This window comes from Trichosurus vulpecula, chromosome 7 (assembly GCF_011100635.1).
Source record: "Trichosurus vulpecula isolate mTriVul1 chromosome 7, mTriVul1.pri, whole genome shotgun sequence".
Classification (NCBI taxonomy): Eukaryota; Metazoa; Chordata; class Mammalia; order Diprotodontia; family Phalangeridae; genus Trichosurus; species Trichosurus vulpecula.
The window spans coordinates 18219154-18238488 of NC_050579.1; the positions used below are offsets into that span (position 1 = coordinate 18219154).

Below are 19335 nucleotides of genomic sequence, written 5' to 3' on the forward strand. Positions count from 1 at the left end.
CCGGCTAAAGACAGAGCCCGGGGGCCCTCCATTGGAGACAAACCCTCCAGATTGACATTGATCCCTTAATCAACTTCTGCCTGTGATTAGTTATTCATCTAGTCAGTCATTATTCCCTTTAGAAAAAGGGACTCAAGTATCCTGCCTGGGGCTGGGCACCATGTTTTAAGAAGGGCATTGACAGCTTGGAACAGGACCAGAGGAGGAGGACCAGGCTATACAAAGACTGGTTGAAGGATCATGGAACAAGAAAGGAATTCAGAGGCCATCTAGTCTAATACTTCTATTTTGCAGATGGGGAAACTGAGGCAAGTGACTCACTGGCCCACCTAACTGTAATATCATCCTGGCCTCATCTCTCTACTCAGCCTCAAGGATAGCGTGGCTTTATGTATTTTTTAAAAAGCCTACATTATACTGACTTGTAGCAGTTCAGTTTATTCATACAGTTAGCTGCAGTAGGTCTTATCTGGTGGGTGGCAGGGGGTAAACTTGTAGGGAAAGAGATGGAAAGGCTAGAAATCTGGAATGATTTGCTCTCGATGAGCCCAGGTGGGCTTGGAATGGTGATCACAAGCCATTCCTGTAATGAGCTGCTCGAGGATTTTGCCAGAGATGGCTGTCATGCTCACCAGCCCACAGCCGGCCTGACCTGCATGGGTCTCCTTCCTTCTTGACAGTCGGCCTGCGTGCCTGTCTCAGTCCCAGGGCCTCTCTGCCGGTGTCTGACATCCCTGCCTGACAGCATCTCAGGGAGCTGTAGCCACCACATTCTCTAGGTACCCTGGGATGTATTTGTCAGGATGAGGTGACTCAGCTTGTTTGAGGTCTGCCCAGGGCACTCCGGCATCCTCTCCCCGTTGGATTTCTAGATCCTCTGTTAACCATTTTGGCTTTCTCCTTCCCATTCTGAAGATCATCCCTGTTGACTGAGGATCTGAGGAAATCAGGGCTGATGTGTTCTGCCTCATCCCCACAGTCCCCTTGCCCTGGCATCTCACTCTTTGCCTCATCCTCCGAGTGTCCTCAGAAATACAACCCTCCCACCCCACCTTTTTTGGTGGGGGTGGGGAGGGAGGCGGGAGCTAGAGAAGGATCAGAAGACTCTTTCATGTTTTCCTCAGCATTAGGCTTCTCAGGGCTGCTAACAGCCATCATTACCATTCAGATCTGTTAATTGTATTCAGCCTGGCTTCCAAAAAGGATATCTCCATTTTCATGACAGTGAATAGGAGATATTTCTCCGACTGTACCACCCTCTCTACATAATTACATCTAAGCATCTGTGTTGACATAGAAACCCTACTTAGTAAATCTTGGCGTGCTTTTGTGTGGCATTATTCCGAGTGTAGCCTCAACAGAAATAAATGCCATAGCTATCGCTGACTTGTTCAGGAAGATGAGGAGGTTAGGTGACATGCCCAGGGTGGCATGGCCTGGTATTGATGGGAGGTGACCTGTTGTAATGGAAAGAACATCACCAACTGGAGAGTCAGAGGACCCAGGTTCAAATCCTACGGGATACTTAATGCCATATGACCTTGGGCAAGCCACTGTTCTCGGTCCTCAATTCCACTGTGCTGCATATAATCTGAAGCAGATTTTCGTTGTTGTTTCTTGTTTTTTTTTTTTTTTTGCTAGTGGGACAGTGTATTGGAAAATTAGGACTGCCTTTGTGACCTTGTGGCCTCAGTTTCCTTTTCCATGAAATGGAGGGGTTGGATCAGATGGCTCCCAATGCCCCTTCCAGCTTTAAATGTCTGATCCTAAGAACGTGGGGCCAGGATGATTTGGAAAATCAGCTTCGATGACACTTCAGCTTTGGTGCTTGAACTAGGTGGTGCCAAAACCCCAAGAAGGGTATTTATGATCATTTTATGATTTATTCTTATCTATTAGAACTCCTTGTCTTTGTAATCCCCACCCCCACTCTCCTGCCCACCCACCCCTGCCCCACCTCCTTCCCCTGACACATTGCAGGTGCTTAAGAAGTGCTCGTCTGATTCCTGGGTTTTTGATCATGGATCTCTCCAAAGTTCTATGTGCCCCGTATGAACACACAGTTAAGATTCTGAGACCAGGTGTGCTCTGTCCATCTCTGGCCCCCTCCTCCCATCCGCCTTGCAGCTGTTGTGTCCCCCAATTAGAAAGCCAGCTCCCAGATAGCAGGGATATGTTCACTCAGAGCATGGAGTGAGTACACGGAAATCAACATGAGTGATATTTCAAGGTTTTAACTCAAAAGCAGGAACAATCGGGTCATGTCCTCAGTGTAGTCACACAATTGGGCAAACACAAAACAAGGCTTTGGAAACTCTGGTAAGAGGTTGTGGCACCGGCGCCCATTTAAGTCTCCAGCCTTTTTATTTATACAAGGATTCAAAGAACACATTCCACCTTCCATTAAACAGGGCAAGATTGTTTACAGGTACCTTGGTAACAGAAAGAAATCTCTGACAGCCTCGCCAGTGAGTGAAGCAAATCTTCATTTTGTAGAGAGAGAGATGCATTCTTTTTTAAAAGCAAAGGAATAATTTGGAGGCTTTTAAAACATTTTTATTGAATTGTCCTTATCCCTTAGTAAGCCCACCAGAAAGCAAAAGGTTTGTTATGTGACTTAAATGGTGAGCAACGGTGCCCTCAAAGCCCCTTCTGACCCCTCCCCACCCCTTCATCCTAAACCTGACCTGTAGAAATTGGGACTTGGAGGAGTGGTCAAAGTGAACTCAGTGGCACCTGACTCTCCATTTTTGGGGTGGAAGTTTAAATTTAAATTAAAATGAACCGCTGTCCCCAATGGTCTCCTTTACTAAGGTGGTAACAGCTAGTACTTTAACGTAAGGGCAAAAGTTTTATGTTTGTTGTCCAACCCCAAAATAGAAAGGTGTCCCAAAAGTCTTCGTTCTGTTTTAAGCTATAATGATTATTAAAGCTTAAAACTGATTAAGAACATTGGGACACACTATTTTTTGGATGTATTTTTCCCAAATTATGTTGTGGACTGTGGGAGGATAGATACTGCATTTCTACCTCTCCTGTGTTGTCTCCTCATGGGGGACTGTCATAGGCTTGGCTGCTTGCAGGGGAAAAGGAATACAGTAAATACCTAAGTGCCTAATCAATACTTGTTAGTTGAGTGATTTTAATGGTTGAGCACAAAAGATGTGGATCTACTGACTGGATGCTGACTCTAGAGTCAGAAGACCTGGGTTGAAATCCCCCTCTCTGATGCTTACTCTCCATGTGACTCAGTTTCTTCATCTGTAAAATGAGATTGGACTAGATGGCCTCCGAACTCCTTCCCATCTCTTGGGCCTATAATAACAAAAGCCAAAATCATGGGCGTCTGTGGTTTGAGTTCTCAGTGTGTACTCTGGCTTAACGGGGCAGTAATCTGATGTCTTGCTTAGGGAGGGCCTGGCCTGAGGGGAGTCCACTTATTCAGACATGGGGTCCTGGCTTTTGCATGACCAAAACTAGATCTTGTTGGGTAATGAAATTTTCTTAGGTCCTAGAACCGCGACATTTTATAGGTTTCAAAGAGAAGGAAGGGAGTCTTCGGGGGGAGGAGTGAATCTCCCAGAGGTGTTAGGAAGTCTGCACATGGAGACCCTTGGTCTGGGCTGTTAGAAAGGCATTAGTTAGCCTGGATGACCATCAAGATCTCTCCCTATTCTATGACTCTGACCTCCTCAAGTGTTCGGATGATGCGATTTTCATTTTCTAGCCAGACAGTGACATGAAATGGAATTATGAGCAATGATAGGCAACACTTTAGGGATTTTAACTTGTTCCCTGTGAAGTGGAGCGGAGGCTGTGAGGATTGTCCTGGACTGAAGGTCTGGAGACTTGAGGTGTCACCAACCTGCTGACGGTATCAGGCAAGCCTGTGACCATCAAGGTCAGCCTGTGTTGTGGGGGGTGACAGGTGTGATCACAAACAAATCCTTTCCCCTCTCTGGGACTACATTTCCCCCCTCTGTCCAATGAGGGGATCAGTTCCCAGCTATTCAACGTGTGACTCACAGGCCAGTCCCAGCCAACTTGAGCATTTTAGCAAAAATATTTTTTTAGCTAAAAATCCAATCTTTGTCATTTGCCACCCATGTGACCTTAGTCACTTAATCTTCCTGGGCCTCAGTTGACTCAACTGTCAAATGAGAGGATGGATCTAGATGAGGTCCCTTCCAGCTCTAAATCTGTTTTCTGACCCATTGAGTTTCTAGTGTCCTACTAGCTGTTCTGTTAGCTAGCATGTTCAGACTGATAAATAATGGGCCCTGGATTGAGATCGATCATGTGGCCCTCCAAGAGAATGCCTGAAGGTTCCTCTCCTGGATGGTCTGAAGTCCCCTTCTAGTTCTCAGAGTTTGAGTTTATAGTCACTTCCCCTCTTATCAGTTACAGTGGGTCGTATTTAAAGACCCTTGAGTAGGCCAGTCAGGTATATTTTCCCCAGAGTAGTGGGAAGGATAAATGCTATCCTAAGGAAGGTGGAAGGGACCATTCTGCCTCAGGCATCTGAGTCCTATGCCTGCTTAGGGACTCTCAGGGCAAAGTCCTTTTTTTTTAAAGGAATGAAAAGGCCAGGATAACACTATGCCAAGATGGCGGTAGAGAGTAAACATAGTCCTTGGGAAGAATGGCTGCCTTGTGGGGCCTCAATGGGAAAACACAATGGCTTGAGAGCCTAGAGCCTTGTGAACAGGGAAGGATGACACATAGCACCAATGAGAATGCAGCATCAGGGATCCAATGGGCAGCTCTCTGCTTGTGCTTGAAGGAGGACTCCAGGTGGCATCCCATCCACAAAGTCCTCACCTCTGCAGCAAAGGATGCTTGTAATGTTCTCAGTAACACTGTGACTTCTCAAAAATTCCTGGTCTAAAGGGGCCCTGACTTGGAATGGCCATTAAACTCATCAGACTTTGTAAGGCTTAATTATTTAGGAGAGACTGCAGACCACACCCTCTTTTTTAGAGGCTGGGGGGAAATGAACTGGCTGGGCCTGGGTAGGGAATGCTGATCTCTGACTTGACTTCTCAGTTTCTGGAACTGCCCAGGCATGGAGTAGTTATTGCCCAAGGCCACGGAGTTTAGAAAAATGCCAGTATTTAGCACAGTGCCTGGCCCAGAAGAGGCGCTTGAGAAATACTTATTTATTGACGACTGGCTGAGGAATCATGACTTGAACCCACATTTTTCTGACTCCCAGGTCAGCTGTCTTTCTCTCTCTCCATTATGTCTTCCTTGAAAGGAAAGTTCCTTGAAAAATAATTCCAAGGAAATGTTCTTAACGATGGAAATGGGACTTGTAGTATTGAAAAGTTTATGCAAGCCTATAAAAACCCTTACATGTAATAGCTAGCGTTTTGGTTCTACCTTCCTGCCCCAACCTCCCCACCAGAAGAAAAAAGAAAAAATCCTCACAATATCAGACCAATGAGTAACATAATAAAATTCCATCATGATTTCACTGGATAGGTCTTGTGGGGCTCTGTGTCCCACTTGCAGGCTAGATCTTGCAGACCTGTGGATTCCAATGACCGCCCTGGAGCCCTATGAAGGACAAAGTTTTGCCAGCGGTAAATAGATATCTTTCTCTCTACGCATATTTAAACAAAAATAATAAAAGGAACACTCAAAATCTGAGTTCCTGCCTGACAATCAAGTAAGAAGTTATGGTATCAGAAGCAATAGGACGAAGCAAAACCCAAAATGATAACTTGGAGAGGATGCTTTGGTGTGGCCTAGAAGGCCAGCTGTCTTCTCAGGGTGGTTAAGAGCAGCTGACCCAGTGTGGGACCTGAGGAAAGGCTTTTGCCCAATCTGTGCCTCAGTGATCCCAGCTGTGAAATGGAAGGATGGGACTGCCAGGCGGGGGAGCTGCTCTTTCCTGGAAAGGCAAAGAAAAAAGAATAACCCCCAAATACAGTCATGGCACCATTTTCTCTAGCTCCCTCCTGGATACATTGGATCGATATCTCAATGAACCATGATTTGCAAATAAAGCCTTTGATCGTCAAATTCATTGAGAAAAGGGCATTGGTGCCAGTTTAAAAAACCAAAAAAGGGTTCCAATTACTCAGCAGCAGCATGTTTTTGTTTCAATGTCATATGCCGTGGAAGTATAGTCATAGATTAGCGTTGGTTGAGATTTTGGGTGAATTTTGGAATCTCATGCAAAACATAAAATTCCCACTCCTGGGCGCCTCAAGGGCAGGGGGCCATCAACTGGTTTAAAACTAATTTTGTTTTAAACGAAGGAGAAAGACTTATTTCCTTGAGATGTTGAAGGCAGGATTTTGCATTGAGGCCGGGACTTGGGATAAGTTTGTGAAGTGGTTCCCCACTTGGGGAGAGGCTGCTTGCAGGGAAAGATGCTGGAGGGAAGGAAGGCACCGGCACTTGTCTTTCTCGAGGGGGCAGTGACCCTTCAAACTCAGCCTTCTATTCGGCTCCCCCGTGGTTGGCTTCCCTCTACTGCTAGACACTCAGGCTATTAATGTGTTAGGCAGCATTGCTGCTGCTGCTCAGGTGTCTTCCATGGCAGATCCTTTGGGGGAAGCTCATCTTCCCATCAACTGGAGGGCTCATGAAGCCCCCCAGGAAAAGAATGAAATTAAAAAACAGAAAAACCAAAACAAACAAACAAACAACCAGGTATGGCCATTGGGGCCCGAGAGTCAGAGCGGCTGAAGGCTCCTGCCTGGGTCCGGGGCCACGGTCACTCTCAGTCACCGACCTTCCCCTTGAGCTCGCGTGCGTTCTCGCCGTCTGCCGAGATGAATCAAATATCGTCCGTCCGTTTTGGCAAAGGCCGGCCTCGGCCATAGTCCCTTTCGCTGGCAGGGTGGTTATCGCCCTAGGGACCATGCTGCAGCAAGGGCTAGGGTGAGGAGGAGGAAGGGGGAAGGCCGGGTGCAGCCAGGGGCACCGCTCCCATCGTGCTCCGACAGGTTGGGGATGGCATGGGTCTCCGGTTGCCTCGTGCTCTGACTTTTGCTCAGTCTTTTCCCACAGACCTCATCCAAACAGCCATCGCCGCTCCCTGAGCCACTGATGTCATCGCCTGTAAAAGGAGATGGGGGAGTGGGGAAGGCAGGACCTGCATCTCTTGGAGTCCTAGGGACCCTTGTCTTTCTGGACATCAGTGCTAGGCTGGGAGTCAGCAGGATCTAGGTTTGAACCAACCCCACCTTAGACACTTGCTAGTGGTGTGCCTTTCTGGACCTCACTTTTCACCCCTACAAAATAAGGGGGCTGGGCCCAATGACCTCTCGGATTTCTTTCAGCTTTAGATCTATGAGCTTACGATCTACCCCCACCCCAATTGTGGAGATTCCCTGCAAGGCAAACCCCAGGCTGACTCTGACAGCATCACTGATGTTGGTCCCTCTATCAGTAACTTTGAAGAGGATCCCAGTGGATCCTCACCTCTCACTCCTCAGGCGGCACCACGTCAAGGCTCGTTCAACACTAACCCTCTTGGGGTGAAGGATGAACGAGGCTGACCTCACCTCAGGTTTGCAGACCTGGTTCCCCACTTCCTCCCTCCCTCCCTCCTGAGCCCCGACCTCTGACTCACTGGTGTCCTGGAAGTCAATGTCATTGCCGTTGTAGGCGTTGCGCAAGCGGTTGGTCATGATCTTGAGTTGCATAATCTGTTGCCGGATGGTCATGTCGGGCTTGGTGATGTCCACTTCCACCTCGGGGTTGTTGATCTGACTGGCGAGGCCATCACCCATCACCTCGGGGAGGTATCTGTGTGGGGAGAGGGGACACATACACCGTCTCTTGATGCCTGTTTTGATTCCCGTTTCATTCTGTAGCCACTGTCTTGTGTTGTAGCTAGCTGGCACTGTGGATCAAGGATTTGCCCTCAAGGCAGGAAGACCTGAGTTCCGATCCCATCTCATTCATTAGCTGAATCGCTTTGGACAGGTCACTTACCCTTTTGGCCTTAGTTTCCTCATCTGTAAAGTGGGGATGATTATGATAGTGCCTACCTCACAGAGTCATCGTGAGGATGAAATGAAATCTATGTAATGCTGTTTGCAAACAAAGTGTGATGAAAATGCTAACTATTATAATTATCATGATACAAACGTTTATGGGTTTCCCTGGTCCCCCCAGCTACAAATGTCTTTCTTTCTAGGGCCACCCTCCATCTACTCTGCATTTCCCTTACAGAGGGTGTCTCCTCCTTTCGAATATAAACTTCTTGAGGGCAGGGATTGGTTTTTCTTTTTCTTTGTACCCCTGGCTGAATCTTTTTTCTTTTTAGTTCTGTGAAGTAAATTTATCTTTCTCTTGTGCCTAGCACAATGCTCCTTGGAGTGGGCACTGAGGTAATGAAAGATGGCCGAGTGAACCCTGCCTTCCTGAAAGGGAAGGGAGAAAGGGTACAGATGCTACCTTAGAGCCACCAGAGGGATCCCAGAACTTCAGTAAAGTGACTTGTCCAAGGTCTCAGGGCCAGGAGATGAGAGAATAGGGATTCAAACTCTCATCTTCTGGGAGCAAGTGCAGCCTCCTCTGTACACATGCATGGCTGCCTCGCCATCTAACACCTCGACCTTACAGATGAGGAAAATTGGGCCCAGAGGTTACCTAGGGAGTGAATAGTACCACTGCCTCCTAGCTTTAGAGCCAGAAGGGGGCTCGGATCACTTTGTCCAGCTGGGTCATTGTATAAATGAGGACACCGAGGCTACAAGTGGCCTGCCCAAAGTCCACGATTTCAGCGGCAGTCACCTGACCCTAAATTTTGTGCCCCAATAGATCTATGATTATGCAGCCAAAGGCTGAGGGATGGGGTTCAGCCCTCCAAGGGAGCTTTGCACATACCCTTTGACCTAGATCTACTAGGCCCATGGGCCCACATGTGCGAAATCTAGACACAGCTGTTCTTTGTGGTCAGCAAAAACTAGCCAGGTTGTAGTACGTGAATGCAAGAATCCTGTGCCATAAGAAATGATGGCGCAGACCCCTTCACTGGGAAGACAGCTGTTGATGAGCTGACGAAGAAGAAAGCTGGGAAAGCAATGCCACTGATGACATCATAGAGAGACTGGAGGACTCTGATATCAGGCTGCAGAGAGAAAGTCTATTCTCCTCCTTCCCCCTTTACTCCACCTGGGGTTTGGAGGGGAGACATATGATATGGGGGGGGGGGGCGGCTAGGTGGTGCAGTGGATAGAACACTGGTCCCTGAGTCAGGAGGACCTGAGTTCAAATCTGGCCTCAGATACTTGACATTAGCTGTGTCACCCTGGGCAAGTCACTTAACCCTGACTGCCTCACAAAAATGAAGGAAAGAAAAAAAAAAAACAAAACAAGGTGGGGAGAAGGGCAGGAGGCAGGCTGGGGCAGTTTCAGTCTGTATAGTGAAGGGTTTTTTTTGGGTGAGGGAAGAGGGGTCTGTGAGCCAGGAAGGAGGGGGAGGGTCTGCTCCTTACCGCCCTTTGGTCATCCCATTCCAGCAACGCTCATCGATGCTTGAGCTCATGGCCACCTTCTCAGTGCACAGGACTGTAGGGAGATTGACCCAGAAGTCTCGGACATCCCGGAGCTGGGCTTTGGCTTCTGAGACCTAAGGAGAGGCACAGGAAAGACAAGATGAAGTCCAGGGGGTAGTCTGAATGGTGGTGTGGGATCGAGTACAGAGGTAGCCTGGAGCCTGATCTTGCCCAAGACGTACCTAGGAAGCAACAGCCCACAGTGGGCACTTAATAAATGCTTAATTGCAAATACGAAGGAAGGCAGAAAGGAAATAAGCATTTATTAAGCACCTACTATGCACCCGGCACTATACAAAGCTGCTTTGAACCTCACAACCACCCTGGGAGGTAGGTGTCATTACTACCCCCTTTTTACAGATGAAGAAACTGAGGCAGGTAGTGGTTAAGTGACTTGTCCAGGAGCAGCCAAGTGCCCACTTAGCTATGGTGGTGAAGAAGGCTGTGTGTTGTAGTGGATAAAGGTCTGGAGTCAGGAAGGCCTGGCTTCAAATCCTACCTTAGACACTTATTAGCTAAGTGGCCTCAGTTTCCTCATCTTTAAAATGTTTGACTTATAACCTCTCGATCTCAGTATTTTCATCTGTAACATGGGGATGATAATGGCCCCTCCTTCCCAGGTTGCTAGTGAAGATCCAATAAGACAATCAGTGTAAAAGCTGCTTTTCTCCATGCTCACTCTGATTATCGCCACATCATTGTCTTGTTGGAGGTGACCTTTGAGTGAGGCCGGAAGCTCTGCCATCTTGCTTTGTTGGACGGCCCATCCCAGGCTCTGAGGTGGTGCAGTGGTCGGCGGTGCGTGAGGGACGTACTTACCAGTTTCTCCAGCCCAATCCCAGAGGGCTTCTCCTCTGCCACAGGCTTCCCTCGCCGTCTCTTTTCCTCTCCGCCCGAGCCCTTGCCGCTCACTCTGGGATTTCCACAACCTTGAAAGACCTAGAGAAAACAAGCCCCCCAAGGAAGTGAGGAGGAGTCCCACAGTATCTTGTTTCACAAAATGGCTTTTCCTGGTTCCCTCTACTCCTTCATCCACTCCATTTCCTCCTTTTTGATGTAATTGCCCAGCCCTCTTCCCTGCTCTCTGGGGGGAGACAAGGGAGGGTTTGAAGTGATTATCCGGTCCCACCTTCTCCTTTAACAGATGAGTGACGTAGGAGGTAGGCCCCTGCTTTTCCCTCTACTTCTTGCCTTACACCACCAGTATAGGCATGTGCACAGGTCCACAATGGGGATTTTAGGGGGTAAGTAATGGGAACTCCCAGTGTGGAAACATTCTCTCCTCATCAGCAACTCTGCTGGTACCAGACCTATGATGTTGGTGTTAGCGTGCCTGGTGAATGCCCTCTGTCAATGCTGATCAGCACATTCTGACCGTTGAGAGCAGTAAGAGGGCCACCTTGGGGTGACTGAGACATCCCAAGGTCTTATCACCTTGCCTCTAGTGGCCCATTTTAGAGAAAGGAAATTGTGTTTTTCTGATTGTCTGTGTACGTGGTGCTCTGGGTGGAGGCATGACCATGCCGAGCGCCATCTTTGTCCCTTGAACCCTCCATGTACCTCTGTGTGGGTGTTTGCCTGATGGGGCCTGAACCTGGACTGACCTTTCCCTGTCCCCTTCCCTTCTGACCCCTCCATGGGCAGGTGTTCCCACCTTGGCTGTGAGTGCGTCCTTGTTGTCTTGGAGGGCAGTGATGGCCTCTGAGATCCGCACGTGGATTGTCCCAATTGTGCTCTCTATGCTTGTCTGGCCATTGAACTTGTCAGCCACAAGCAGCATGGAGTCTGGGGGGGTGGAGAACACACCCAGAGGCATCAGTGGGGGAGCGTATGCTCTGCCAGGATACATGCATGCTCTCTTGGGGGGAGGAAATAAGGAACCATGTAGGGATCTGTGAACTTGGATGGGTAAAAGGACATCTTTATTTTCACCCACCTTTGGTTTCCTTTGCAATCCTATGTTTGAAGCTTCACAGGATTGCTAAAGGACACAATAAAAAGTTATGAGGGGACACCCCAGAGGATCCCTGTCCTGTGACTTGGCTCCCAGTCAGGGAGCCTACTGGGCATGAGATAACTACAGCCCTTCAGTAGGCATGGGGCCCACACTGGGCTTCGGATGTTTCTCCTAGGATGGTGGCATCTCTCCTAGGGCCTTCCCTTTGTGCTGGGTGCGCTGAGCTAGCCCCAAAAAGCAGGTTAGAGAAGGATCCTCTGGGTAAATCGGAGACTAGGTCCTAGAAGGGGGTGCTGGACGTCTCAAATGAATGGGACCAAGAAAAAACCAGACCCAGGCCAGTTAAAGTGTGCCTTGATGTCTCCTATCTCTTACTCTTCTAAGCTAATCTGTACTCAACACACATACCCTCCATGCCAGATATGTGCCTAGTCCTGTCCTCAGTGATATGTTGTTGGGGGGAGCAGGGGCAGGAGAGGGAGGGCCCGTGGTCTCCACTCTAAGAGGGCTTGAAGACCAATTTTCCAAGGAAAAAAGACCAATGGAACTTGGATGGATAATATGGTTCTCACACTATTTCTGTAGAAGCTCAGATTGGTTGGGGTGGGACATCACTCCTTATGGGGAAGGCTTTTCCAAAGAGGGTTCAAGGAACCCCTTATCCCTGTGATGTAGGACATAGCCTGATAGGTCTCATTTCCTGTGCGTGTGTAAAAGGCAGCCTAGAATGATGGGACGGGATGAGATGGAGTTGGGGAATGAAGGGGCCAGGGTAGTGGGGGAGATGGAGGTGCCTATGGAGGACAGTGGGGTCTCAGGCAGGGTAAGAGGTCAGATGGGGGGAGCAGAGGGAAGGGCAGGAGGGATGACTGGGGCTGGAGGAAGCTCTCACCCAGCAGGTTCCTCCACTCCGTGTCCAGGTCGGCCTGGTTGGCCAGGCAGCCTTTCATCACGTTGCGGCAATAGCCAGAACATGGCTGGGGGCTCTGGACGCCCAGGCAATGGGAGCAGTAAAGCAGCTTCATGATGGCACGAGAGCACTCTTGGCCCAGAGGGACCTGCAAGCAGAAGGGGCACAGTCAACATCACCCAACGGGCCAGGCCACCCGTGCGAGGATCAAGGAGGAGAGCGTCATCCGGAGAATCAGACACTGGAGGGAAGACGAGGACGGAATTGTGAATTCTAGGGTTCTAGATCTAGGAAGGACGTTAGAGGCCATTTTACCAATGAGGAAACTGAGGCCAGCTGGCTTGATCTGGAAAGGATCTATGAGGCTATCTAGCAGACATTTAGTAGCTAAGGAACAGTTGGATCCAGGCGGCACAATATTATGTCGAAGAGGAGTCTGTCGGGTGGGAGGATTCAGGTGAGGGCCCAGGGGCAGGTACTCAACAGGTCCAGACAAGCTGGAGTTAGTACTTGCTCTGGGTCTCTGCTTCTGTCTCCCACTCCCTCGGGCTGACCTGCAGATGGGCCTGTCGGGGCTGGGCCAGGTACCCATGGCTAGTCCCAGGGCAGGGCCTGGAGACCTGGCCTGGGAGGGCAGCTGCTCCAGTTTTGGGTATGGAACCTGAGAACAAGATGGGACACCAATCAAGGAGAAGCTTAGGGACTAATGCCACAGAAGACGGCATCGATGTCCTGAGCTCCAGGAATGGGGTGGGCAGGGGCCCTCCTAGAAGACTGTTGTACCAGCCACTTGGCCAGGGACATGCACCCATCCTCGAAGAGGGCCCGGCCTCCTTTATGGGGAAATATAAGGTTCACGCCCAGGTCAAACCCTATCTACTTCTTCTGTGTCCAACGGGGCTAGCAGCTCCCATCTCCTGGCCTTTCTGAGAAGCCTCCAATTCTCAGGATGGGTGATGGGCATTTCCACAGCTGGTGAAAATCTGGCAAGCATTTTGTAGGCACCTGTGTTAGGCACAGGAGAGGCTCCTGTCCTCAACAAGCTTGGGTTCTACTGGGATTATACAAAGACAGTCCTCAGTTTCCTCAGCTGTAAAAAGAGGGAGAGGTGACTTCTGAGGTTCCTTCCAGCTCCAAACTTGGTTCTATGAACTACCCATTGGGGCAGCCCCCAGATGGACACACTGATGTCTTCTAGGGTGATCAGCCCTACCAGGCTTTACCCTCTCCACTGGCCTCCCTTTTCTGTATTGGGCATATGTACAATTTTCTCTTTGTGATATGAATTAGATGTGGATTATTTTTAGCCCATCTGTGATTACATTGATATAGTAAACTCCCTCTACCAAGGCTGAAGGAAATGGGCCCTGAAATTTATTGTCTTGGAAGGTTGACTGTGCTCTTGATAACCAGATGGTGTCACAGAGTCATATAATTCAGAGGTAGCACTCACACTCGGGACTTTCTGACTCTGAGGCCACCTCTCTGTCACTCAGCTGTAAAAAGAGGGGGTTATTTGGATTCAGCAACTTCTAAGGTACCTTATGAAGATACATTCTTAGGGAGTTGCTTGGCATGCTGGGAGGGCCAGGGACTGGCCCAGGGCCCCACAGCCAGGAGGTAAGACTGGCCGACCCTCTTTCCTTACTACCCTAATGAGAGGAACACAGGATGATAATGGTGAATGTAGGGTAATAGAGTCTTCCTGAGGTGCCTTGCTTGGGCTTGGAGGGGATTCTGGGCTCCCCAAAAAGGACATTCGAGACCCATCTGCGGAGGTCGTGCCTGGTTCTGCATTCTTGGTGTTGCACTGAGGACGGGCATTGATGAATGGAAGCGCTCTTAAGGCAGGGCCCATCACGGTTCGGGCTATGTGCCTGGCACACAGAAGGTGCTTAATAAATGCTTGCTGATTGATTGGTGCATAACGGGCTTTGTTTTTTAAATGGATGGGGGGGGGGGCGGGCTCGCACCTGCGACCAGCACTCACCTGGGACACCTTCCTGACCACATCGATGGCCACGCCCAGGCCCTGCACAAAGGAGCGCACGGCCACGAAGGCCCTCGTCGCGCGGAGCTTGAGCTCTCTGGGCGCCTCGCCGAACGGCTTGTAGGCTTCCGCCTGCTTGCCCATGCAATCCAGGTACTCGTCTGGAAGCACGTACTGGGGGTGCAGCTGCTTGAAAAGCCGCTCTAGCAGGCGCGCCCAGAACTCGGCCAGCGCCTCTTCCAGGTTGATGTTGGCCCCCCGATAATAGCGGCGCAGCTCCGAGTACAGATCCCTGAACAGCCGCGAGTTCTGGGTGTACAGGTCCCCGTGGACCCCGGGGAACGTGTCCTGGAGAGCCCGCTCCGACTTGTTCAGCAGGTCCTGGAAATGACCTTCGGGGAAACAGAAAAGAGGGGTCATGAACGAGCACAGAACCAAACCCTGCTCCGCCCCAAGCTGCCAAAGCCTCAATGGACCCAATTCAAGCACCCCCATCCCCAGGCCACTCAGTAACCGCAGGTCATAAGATCAGAGAGCCAGCGCCGGAAGGGACCTCACTGGCCAACCACACCAATCCCCTCATTTTGCAGAAGGGGGAACTGAGGCCAACGGAGATTAAATGAATCAGAGGCATAATTTGAACCCAGACCCTCTGACTCTACAGCCAGCCCTCTTTCCCCTAGTTCCATGTGACTTAAACAGGGGGCTGGGGAAAAGGAAGACAGGAAGGACAGAATTGTAGAGCCTAACTACTCCACCTAGGCCAGGGTCAGTAATTGCCAGTTGACACAGGCTGTTGGATATCTTCTGCCCTCCTGGCAGGGCAATGAGACTGCCACACGGCCATGGACGGGGTGCCCTCCAGACGGCAGCTTTGCCAGGTTAGGCTCCCCCTTTTCTTATGGCCTCCAGGTGTAATCACAACACCACGGCCACACTCAGGAAGAGATATCCAACCATTTTCCAGTGAGCAACATAGGCCAAGAAGCAAAGTCCTCTCCTGAGCACTCCTCCCCCCAAAAGGGGAGAATGCCAGGGCACACACAAACAAGAACCCTGCCCTGGGCCCCCCAAACCACCACCACCATGTTGCCTGGCCACACCCACCAATCCCACTGCTCCCAGCCCTGCCGGGTGCTGGCTCCCATACTCTCTGCAAATGGAAACTTTGTATCTTCTCCAAGTGCCCCAGCCCTGTTTGCTCTGATACGTTCTTTCAACAGCCTGTCCACTGTGCACCCAGAGAAAAGCATCAACGTCTAGACCCGCCATGGCTCCTCTCCACACAGTCCATCCCCTGGGCTCTTCAGCCCTCAATGCCTACCCCTCTGTCCTCCTTGGGCTAAGCTACAGAAATGACCCTTCTTTTACTCTTGGTGGAGATGCTCCTGGCACTCTGTCCCTCTGCTCCCTTCCCTGGCTGACCCTGTGCTTCCAATGCTCCTCCTCCTTAGAATCTCTGGTTACCTTTTAGACGGCACTCAAGTGCCACCTTCTCCACCTGCCCCTAATCACCTCACCAAAGCTATTGGTACCAACTTTGTATATGCCTATACATTCACATGTTATATCCCCCTAGGGAAGATAAGCTCCTTAAAGTCAAGCTTGTTTTCATTTTTGTTATCATATCTCCATCAACATGCCTGGCACATAGTAGGTACTTCTGTGTTTGTGATCTGACTGACTGATACACATTCATACAAATTCCTGAGTGCTTAGACATTGACTGTCCTTGGGCTGTTGTGAACCTGCTCATTTACCTTGGGCTAACAGCATGATGCAATTAGTCTAGGGTGCAGACTCCCAATATGGTAGAATTGTGACCCCCAAGAAGTCCTGACTCTGAAAGGTGGGTGGGAGGGCGAGGAGGGCACCAGCTGTACTCAGGAAAAGGAACCAGGAGTTTGGGAGGCAGACAATCTAGGATGCACCATGTTTTGTAATCAAAGCATGCTTATGTTGACTAGGTCAGATGGCAATCAATCAACCAACATGAAGCACTTATATGTGCTACATACTGTGCTAAGCTCTGGGGATACAAAGAGAGTTAAAGACAGTCCCTGCCTTTGAGGAGCTTACAATCTAACGGTGGAGACAACATGCAAATAAATAAATAGATAAATACAAGGCACTATGATGGGGGCTTGCTAAGTGCTGGAGCTGGGAGAGTCACTGCTGGGGACACTGGGGCTGTGAATCTGAAGGTCCTGGGGTCATAGACATAAAGCTGGAAGGGGCCTCAGAGGTGATCAGTCTAATCTCTTACATTTTATAGATGAGGAACCTGAAGTTCAAGGTCACACAGGTAGCAGGATTCAAATACAGGATTTGAACTCAGCTCTTTCTTTATTTCACTTTATTTCCTGTAATTGATAATTATCTCTCTCTCTCTCTCTCTCTCTCTCAAAGTCTTTCTAAAAAACGCCAGCCTTGGTCTAGCAGTATCCAAGAGGGAAAGAAAGTGAGCATTTCGGCTAGGTGTAATGTGGCCAGACTACTGTGTCAGAGAGGCTTCAGAGGGGGCTGTCCACCAAAGGAGACGTCTCAAGTAGTAGATACGTCAGATTATCTCCACACAAGAGGAAGCTGACCAATCCCCTACCAGCTGAATTATAATTTGGTTGGCCTTCTTTTCTGCCTCAGGGTCTGTTTCCTCAAAAATGCTGACAGTGCCAAAGAAAGCAAAAATATTAATTTAAAGAAATGAAAAGGGTGAGTGGGTTCCAGGGAAGGTTAAAGTGATTGCTCATTCTTTAACAAATCAATTCTCCTCCCCTCCCCATTTCTCCTCTCTGATGCCATAGAGTCTCTTTGATACTCTGGTAGAAGATTCCATATGCACAGAGCTCTCTTCTTCATACAGGGGGTGGGGGCCTGGGGTTGGGGAACACTGCATATGTACTCAGACTCAGCTAATATGTCCATTAGTTTTGTTCAACTGCTTTTACTCCTTCTTTCCTTTTTTAATTTATTTTTTACTCTTTATTCCAGCTCATTTATTCTACCCCATAAGGGATATCTTGCCAGGTTGGGGAGATATGAAAACGAAGAAGTAAAAACAAAAGACATTAATGAATTTTTTAAAAGAATGCACAGATCAGGCTGGAGGTTCCTCTTTGCCTCCTTTCCCTTACCAAATTTTCCTCCACTCCTAGTAATGTGGGATGTGATGGAAAGATCCTTGAAACTGAGGCAACCCCGATCCTCTTTGATGGGGTGGAACCCTCAATTCTCTGGGCTTTGGTCAAGTGGGAGATTCAGAGAAGACAATTCCTCTGGTTCCTTTGAGCTCTAACTCCCCAAATCGAAGGCCCAGAATCAGGCGTGGATGTGCTCAATCCATAGTCATAATAATGACAATAATCACGATAACATTTACACGCCTCTTAAATGTTTGCCAAGTCTCTTAGAGCTATAGGACACGATCCAGTTGTTCCCTCTCCAAACCAGCTGACTTTGGCTGCCAGACTAATCAGCGACAAATACCACATTGATCATGTTACCTCCCTCCTCAGAAAACGTTAGTGGCTCCCCAATAAATGAAAATTCCTGGCAATCAAGGCCCTCCCCAATATGGGCCTAACCTACTTTTCTAGTTTGTTCTCTCTCTCTTTCTTTCTCTCTCTCTCTCTCTCTCTCTCTCTCTCTCTCTCTCTCTCCCCCCCTATCTTTTTCTCCTCTCTCCCCCAACCTTCCCTCTCTCCCCGCTCTCTCTATATCTCTTCTCTCCCTCCTTTCTGTCTCCCCCTTTCTCCCTCCCTCTTCTTTTCTTTCTCTCTCTCTTCCCCCTTCTCTCTTTTCCTCCTCTCTCCCTCTTTCTCTGTCTTTTTCTCTTCTCTCCATTTCCCCCTCCCCCTCTTTCCTCTCCCCCCTCTCTCTATCTCTCTTCTCTCCCTCCTTTCTTCCTCCCCCTCTCTCTGCTCTATCTCTCCTTCCTTCCATCTCTCTCTTGCTCCCTGTCCCTCTCTCTTCCCCTGCCCCATCTCTCTCTCCCCACTCCTCACCTCCATCTTTGGCCATGCCATGCCCTTCATTTGGGATCTCCTCCTTCCCTCTGTTTTAATCCTGCTCATTCTTCCAGATGTAGTCCAAGTATTGCCTTCTCCATGGAGTCTGTGATGACCAACATAGAGGTGCTTTCTCCCTCCTACAGCATTCATTGCTTATATCACTTAACATAGATGGCTCAGTATGGCTGGCCATCTTCATGAAGACTCATGGAACACAGAGTAAGAGAAGGCTGGGGTTCAGGCAAGGTCACAGAGACAGTAGGAGTCACTGGCTCCTCGGACTCTAGAGTCGGGCCTCTTACCATTAGACCATACTTCCTCCCTCATCATGGATGATGGCGCAGCTACTCTTCCCTTGGAATCTGGACAAACCTAACCCTGAGTGGCTCATTTATTCCCGGGGTGCTGTCTATCCAATAACCTGTACCAACAGAGGGCTGAGTTCTTTGCTTTGTTTGCACGACCCCTGAGGCTGATGGGCTTCCCTTATTTCATGAAGGAGAAGCTGTTTCCCATGGCAGGCTGCCCAAGAGTAGGATTTATTATTTCTTCTTCTGTCAGCAGGAAATCTGAAATGCTGTGCCTCTGCCTGGAGGAGTCTGTCTGCTCTGAGACAAGGGCACCCTCTTTGCTCCTTGGAACAGCTCTCCAAAGCCATTCTCCTGGCCCAGCCAGCCAGCACACCGCATCTCTGAATTCCTTAGGACCAGCTTGCCTACCACTCTTCTAGGCTCAGGCCATGAGTGGTTAGTTCTCATTCAACAAGTATTTCCATTCAAGAACCATCTCTGCCCCTTTGGCAGAAGAGCCAGGGAGAGGGGCAGCCCATTACCCATAATTGGGGTACACAGCTGCCTGGAGTACCAGCTTCTGGATTCCTTACTCAGAGCCAAAGCTTCTCATCTGCCGACTCTTTCTGTGCTCAGTAGCCTAATGGTCAAAGACCT

The 19335-nt window shown here is 49.4% G+C and overlaps 1 protein-coding gene across 1 annotated transcript in view; it reads right to left on the reverse strand.

Annotated features, from left to right (window-relative positions):
• Positions 1 to 2320: 2320 nt before the first annotated feature.
• The window catches only part of GPC1 (glypican 1), a 156345-nt gene continuing 139330 nt past the window's right edge, over positions 2321 to 19335 (reverse strand). Inside the window, exons 3-9 of the mRNA XM_036767540.1 lie at positions 14379 to 14770; positions 12371 to 12536; positions 11176 to 11306; positions 10341 to 10460; positions 9462 to 9595; positions 7589 to 7764; positions 2321 to 7072 (exon numbers count right to left, since the gene is read on the reverse strand). Coding sequence (XP_036623435.1) covers positions 6858 to 7072; positions 7589 to 7764; positions 9462 to 9595; positions 10341 to 10460; positions 11176 to 11306; positions 12371 to 12536; positions 14379 to 14770 — 1334 coding nt within the window. The 3' untranslated portion in view covers positions 2321 to 6857. The remainder of the gene's footprint in view (positions 7073 to 7588; positions 7765 to 9461; positions 9596 to 10340; positions 10461 to 11175; positions 11307 to 12370; positions 12537 to 14378; positions 14771 to 19335) is intronic.